Raw genomic sequence first — 7164 nt, forward strand, 5'->3', positions numbered from 1 at the left:
GCCGGCCACTACCAGTTTTGTGCCATTTTGCTGGATTTATTTGTGAATATTTACAGCGTTGCTGCCCATAGTGAAAGCCCTATAGTTTAAATCTACCCAATAATAATCATATGGACAGGGGTTACTATTTAAAAAAAATGTGCAAATGTATTTGGAACCTATCCATGGGAACATATTTTAAATGGGGGAGGACCTCAAACCCTGTAGAGGGGTCCGGGGGCATTCACAATACATACTTTTTTTTTTTATATTTCAAACAACATTTTGTCATTTGTTGTTGTATGATCAATTCAATTGTTAAAGGATTATAAGAAAGTAAAGGTGAAGTCTGTGTGTAGAGTATGTTCTTAAAATTAAATGACCAGCATCCGTTTCATGATACAAAATAAAAAGCCAAAAGGACAGCAATTGAGCATAAAGAAGAGTGCAGTTCATTTTTTAAATGGTATTGAAAGAGGAACTCAACAACTCGGGCTCATCAGTGTGAATTGTTGAAGCAGGAGATGTTAACACATCAGTTTAGAAGATCGTGTCAGATTTAATTAGGCAAGGAGTAGGATATTTGGGGGGAAAGGGATAAGGACATTGCAGCAAAAGAGAAAAGGCACTTTTACATTCAGCATCCACACTGAAACTTCATCAAGTTATACAAATTATTGAACAGTAAATAATGTTACCCAACCACAGGAGAGAACGTAAACAGGCTGGTTTCTCTGTACAACACCAACCAAGCATTTGTCTCGTCTGTGGAGGAGCAACAGGATGCAAACATATTGTTAAAAAAATATTTGAGAGGTAAAGTTATTCCAGTGAATAGACTAAAAGGTGTCAGGGAGCCACCATTTAGATAAAGAAATATTGTGGCACACATTAATCAGCTGTCCATCCTTACTTGTCCCACAGTAGTCAAAGCCATTTTATAAAACAAGATGCTGCCCTGGAATAAAGGCAGCTCCTGCCTGGAGGCGACTGAGCTGGGTTTCTCTGTAGCTACACCCAGAGTCGGCTCAGGCAGGGTGTGTAGTGTACCACGCCTTTATCTTGAAAACATTGAAACAGTTTAAAAAAAAATGTGGAACATTCACATGAGATTTAAACCAAGAAAATAAATTACAAAAATGTAGCGATTTTATGGTGCAGTCCAACAAAACCACAAGCAGCTTCTGATTTCTCTGTAAATCGTCAGAAAGAAAATGGCCTGAAGGGACAGCACGAATGAGAAAATGATCTGATTTTATATCAAATCAAGTCATGTGATTGATCCTGTTTGTGCCAGCAGAATTACACAAACAAAGGGTGAGGTTATGAGGGGAACAGAGCAGAGACTTTTTGCAATACTTCACTGCTTGTTACCGAACACAGTAAGGGGAAATTACATGAAAAAAAACTGAGCACGCCAACTGCCACTGATCACTACAGTGAGATCCAGTTTGAATAGATCCAGATAAAAGCTAGTAAAAGAAATATCCTGCATACCATGAAGCAAATGCCCATATGGATCACTATGGAAATCTTCTAGAAATACAATTTAAATACATACCGCAGAGATTAAGTTATTCTATTCTTAACTAGCATTATCAGGGATATAGATGGCCATCATTGATTCAAAATGTGGCGAGCTGCCAGAATAAAAGATAAACAAAAGCTGGCAGCACTGCTCGAATCTGTACGCGCAATTCTTCCAGCATGATTGTTCAACTTCATACATGCAACTCAAATACTCTTTATGTTTAATAGAGATGTGTACAATACTAACAGGTGGAGAAAGGGAATGGTTTTCATGACGTAGAAGCTGCGCTGATGTGGCTGTGTGTGTGAGGAGGAAGAGGGAGGAGGATGAAGGAGGGAGTAGACGGGCACAGGTTTATCTGTAGTACACCTCATGCCCGCTTAAAGATTAGAGGAAGGGGTTCAGTATTTCAGAGCCTTTGGCACCTCCCATGTAAAGAGGTCTCGACCAAAGTGCCCGTAAGCGGCTGTGCGCTGGTAGATTGGCATCTTCAGATCAAGATCCCTAAGGCAGAAATAAAAACAGTTTTTTAGAGACCAAAAGGATGTGTGAAATGGGATCTTAACTAAACGAGAAATTAGACACCACAGGATACCTCACGATAACTCCTGGACGAAGATCAAAGTTCTTCATCACAATTTCCAGCAGCTCCTTCTCGCTCTTCTCGGACGTCCCATAGTGGAAGATGGAGACGGAGAGTGGATGGGCAATCCCAATGGCATATGCTACCTAAAACAGATGAACCCATTAAGATGTTTTTGTGAAGCTGGAGAGACATTTTAGATGCTACTCGATAATACTTTAGATTAGATGCTGAGACCACAGCGTATACAATACGTTTTTACACAACAAGGTTTCTCACTTTTTATTACATTCTTTATGCATTAGCATTACTAGTACTAACAGGAACTCTGTGATGGGGTAATTTGAGTAAACCATTACGTATTTTATTCCACATGCCATAAGACCGTTTTTTGGGTGGGATTACTGTTATTGCATTTTTGGAAGCATCTATAAGTCTACATGTCTGATTCTGTAATACATCGATTTGGGGCAAGATGTCACTTTACTTTGCTGTACACTCACCTGGACCAACACCCGCTTGCAGAGCCCTGATTTCACCAGAGATTTGGCCACCCAGCGGGCAGCATAGGCTGCAGAGCGATCTACTTTGGTGTAGTCCTTCCCAGAAAAGGCTCCACCTCCATGGGCACCCCAGCCCCCGTAAGTATCAACTATGATTTTACGGCCAGTAAGACCAGCATCACCCTGTGGGAAGAAAAACAGGAGTTATGAACATTTATGACAAACACAACTTTCATGATTTTATTCAGTTTTAAAGTGCTCTTGTCTCACCTGTGGTCCTCCGATGACAAAGCGTCCGCTGGGCTGCATGTGGTAAACCGTTTCCTCGTCCAGGTAGCCACTAGGAATGACCGCTTTCACCACTTGCTCCTTCAGACATCTGCGCATCTCGTCCAAAGCGATAGCCTCATCGTGCTGCACGGACACCACAACGGTGTGAACACGCAGCGGCTGCATGGCGCCTCGATCCTGTCTGTACTGAACAGTCACCTGAGGGGAACAACAAACACAATAAAGAATAAGATTAGATAATAATACATTTATTGGTTTACTATATTATTGTCAATCTCAATCTGCAAAGTAAATTATCAAATATGTATGCTGTTACAAAAATGTTAGGCTGTAAAAACTTGCATGTAGGGCAAAATTTAACCATGGTGTTTTTTCAGGAGACGCAGTGCTTAAAACCAATTAGAGCCATTGGGATCATTTATGAAGTGCCATAAAGCATTTAGTGTTGACTAACCCTTGCACCCCTTTAACTCACAGCAGCCCATCTTATCCCACTAAAGCAAACCTAGGGTACGCACTGCAAATGCATGTATTATATTTAGGATGTATTGGAACGAAATCTAAAATGAAAATTGTAAATAAGCCATCTGTATGTCTTATATGTCTTAAATGACATGATGAATTGGAAATGGGGGACCCTGATGTAAACAAGACGAAAGTCTTTCTCTGGTCTGCATCCCCTTAACAATTGTATGTTTTGAGCTGTACTGTACCCAATATACAAGCTGTTAATAAACTTTTCAATCAATCAATCAAGTCTATACCACATTTACTTACGTTTGCCATAAGTAATGTAAACACACCATTGTAAATTATGTGTTATTTCTTTGTCCTACCTGAGTTTTGGAATCAGGCCGGAGCCACGGCAGCGTCCCATCTCGGCGCAGCTCAGCCATCTTGGCATTGAGTTTGTGAGCCAGGACAATAGTGAGCGGCATACATTCCTCAGTCTCATCAGTGGCATATCCGAACATCAGACCCTGTGAGAGGTGCAGTCACAAACCACAGCATTAATAGAGGTCAGAAAAAAAATCATAAACTTTGTAACACCACATTTATGGCTACAGTTACCCGGTTGTGGATCATACTCAAACATAAATCTAAAAACCCTCTGACCTGGTCACCGGCTCCCACGTCCTCCTCTTTGCGATCCATGTGAACGCCCTGAGCAATGTCGGGGGACTGCTGCTCCAAAGCCACCAGCACATTGCAGGTCTTATAGTCGAAACCTATAGAACAAGACCGTGAGCCTCAGTAAACTGTTTCACATGACAATCCTCACCAAGACCCTTTTAAATATTTACTTTATTTAAAAACTCTGATCACTCATCATGTTGACCATATAATTGTGCGTGTTTATTTATTCAAAAAGGTGTAATGTCAGATAGTCAAACCTGTTTAAGACTATCAGTGTTTTCTTAGCTGCTATATTCAAATTCAGAAGTCATTCGCTCAATGTACCTTTTTTCAGTTTTCACGATGCAAAATGATAGTTTAGTATATAATATCACTGGTAGTGGACAATAACTAAGTACACTAAGTCAAGTACTGTACCTAAATACAATTTTGCTGCTTATAATTGTTGACTTTTCACTTAAAGTACGACTGTAGTATTTATACTTTAAGTAGATCTGGATTTTTTTGTACAATACTGAAAAACATTCATTATGTGTGATGATTGCAGTCCAAAATAACTTTAATTCTCGCTACATATTCTGACAATACTGCTACAATACGAAACGAGGAAATCTTTAGGGTGATTTGATACAATCCTATGTGTAAATCTAAATACTCACATATTTGAAATAACTGCGATAGTTTGTATTTAGGAAAGAGGTTTTAACTGTTACTTTAAAACCATACCTTTGGAGGAGTCGTCATACCCAATGTGTTTGATTGTTTCCCTGACAATCTTCTGGTAGTCAACGCTGGCTCTGGAGGTGATCTCCCCAGCCAGCAGGATCATCCCCGTCTTAGCAACAGTCTCTGAGGACACAATGACATGCAGTGGACGAGAGTAAGACTAAGTAAAACAGATCATTAAGGACAAGGTGGTGAAGGTTGTCAAAGCCAACAAAGATTTCACTTTCGTACCACAAGCTACTTTGGCATCCGGGTCTTGTCTGAGGTGTGCGTCCAACACAGCATCACTGATTTGGTCACAAATCTTATCTGTAAATAAACACAAAGACATTCAGTTTTATATGATACAAAACAGTAAAGCAGGAAACTCGTTTTTGCCTGAAAAATACTTTGATTGTTATTTCCAGTTAGCCAATTATGTTTCAGTGAAAAGACTGATAAAATAATTGCTACAGCTGTACAAGGAATGTTTGCCTTTTTCCTTCCGCAGCTCCCTAATTCCTAAACCCTTTGAGGCCTTCAGACATGTACTGCAATTAATCCCCTAACCCCAATTCAGGACTAGTGTGACAGCATTTCTAAGAGGATCAAAGCAGTTTGAATTTGTTCCAAATAAGTAAGCAGCTTTCTATTAATGCAGAGTAAATGTACACTTAAACACACCTTTAGTAGAACTCTCTTTAGGTGCGTCTATGTTCCTGCAACTATAAACAATGTGTATGTGACTGTGTTACATCCACAGATGACCAGAAGCCCCTGCACTGCCTATAATTAGGACTACTGGTAAGCCTATTAACAATGAAGCTCGCCCAACTGAGGACGGAAACTACAGCGTATTGTACAAGCTGCTGTAAAATGTTATCAAATTGAAACGCAGTATGCTGAAGATGTACTGTACTGTTATTTGTTTAGTTTTTATGAACAGTTTCGAAGTTGAATGGATACTTTGGAGGCCGAAATGTGTATACGTTAACATTTAGTTCAGCCTCACTGACAGCACAGAACCACATACTTAAAGGTTTCCGAATTACCATAATGCTTAATCGAGTTCTAAAAAAAGGCTTCATCATAGAGAACATTGTTCACGTACGTTTTGATGTGGACCTGGTTCAATTTAATCTAGATGTAGACCTTTAAAAAGCAGTGAAATCTCCTTTTTCTTTTTGCATGTTCACAAATACGACAAAGACTTCACAAGTGGAAAATGTATCTCTTGCTTATCTGTGATAATCTAGTTCAGTGAAAGTATGGACATTTTTGTAGGAGACCTCGTTCAATGTGGTCCAGCTTTTGGCAAAAATAAAAAAACACGTACTGAAGTCTTCCCTTTTTTGCATTATTCATAACAGAATATAGCTTTGACAAAGTTGTAAGTGGGTTTCAGACAGCATAAAGGCTTTACCTACCTTTCTAACATGCTTTCCCAACAGTATGAGACACAATGTAAGTCTCATTCAATAAGTAAAGTTTACACTCTAGAGCAGGAGAACCAGAAGCTGGGAAACTTCAGCGTGTTAGCTTAAACAGTTAGCCACCGTTTGGTTAGCATTCAGCTACGACGCTCCAACTTCAAATTTCATAAGCTGGCAACATTACCCCAGCATTTATGAAGTATGTTGTAACTTCATGCCTCAATTACATGCAGCTGGGCTACTTTATATACACTTGTTAACGGTGACGACACAGAGAAACAGAGATGATGCGCAGGGTACTTATTGGAGAGCTGACACACAACAACACGCTGAGCTACGTTAAGAGTAACAAGCAACGTGACCTTGTTTGAGAGGCTAACAGGGTGCTATCAGGCTACTTATTATACAATAAAGGAATACTACTTCAAGGAATGCAGTTAATATACATTAAAAACTTACCGGGGTGTCCCTCTCCGACTGATTCAGACGTGAAGAGGAAGCAGTCTTCATCAATGTGCGAGTTGTTATGGAAACCATTCTGATAGCCGTTCATTTTACCCAATAAGCAGGCGGGAAGCTAACAAGCTAGCCGTTCAGTTAGCAGTTTTAGTGAAGCCGTGCAGGGTTGTTAGAGCCTTTACCTGGATCTGCTGCTGTCAAACAATCAGTGAGCACGCTGCTTCACGTGTATCCTCAGCAGGGTGTAGTGCAGATTGAGTCAGACTGTTGCCTAAACAACTTCTTCAGGCCCTTCTAGTCATTTCTCTGCAGCCAATGTTGTTGTTCAGCACACACCATGTGGTGCAAATGGGCGTGCTCTAATTTAATAAAGTGAAAGTCCCTCGGAGTAACAAATACACAAGGAATTGACGGTTAAGCATCCTTCTACCATGTCTTCTACCTTGACAGTGGTGTTCAATATTTGTAGTTTTGCTTAAAGGTAGGGTAGGTAATTCACTTCAGAAACACTTGTTATATTCCATGGAATGCTCTTAACATCCC

General features: G+C 40.0%; 1 protein-coding gene across 1 annotated transcript; it reads right to left on the minus strand.

The window, feature by feature from the left end:
- Positions 1-514: 514 nt before the first annotated feature.
- Positions 515-6973, minus strand: mat2aa (methionine adenosyltransferase II, alpha a). The gene is made up of 9 exons (XM_034234108.1): positions 6622-6973; positions 4982-5059; positions 4751-4873; positions 4004-4116; positions 3724-3867; positions 2867-3085; positions 2597-2779; positions 2106-2239; positions 515-2014 (listed from the first exon to the last, which is right to left on the minus strand). The coding sequence occupies exons 1-9, from the start codon at positions 6713-6715 to the stop codon at positions 1912-1914; spliced, it is 1191 nt and encodes a 396-aa protein (XP_034089999.1). The 5' UTR covers positions 6716-6973; the 3' UTR covers positions 515-1911.
- Between the last annotated feature and the right edge of the window lie 191 nt (positions 6974-7164).

Source organism: Gymnodraco acuticeps, unplaced genomic scaffold (assembly GCF_902827175.1).
Source record: "Gymnodraco acuticeps unplaced genomic scaffold, fGymAcu1.1, whole genome shotgun sequence".
NCBI lineage: Eukaryota > Metazoa > Chordata > Actinopteri > Perciformes > Bathydraconidae > Gymnodraco > Gymnodraco acuticeps.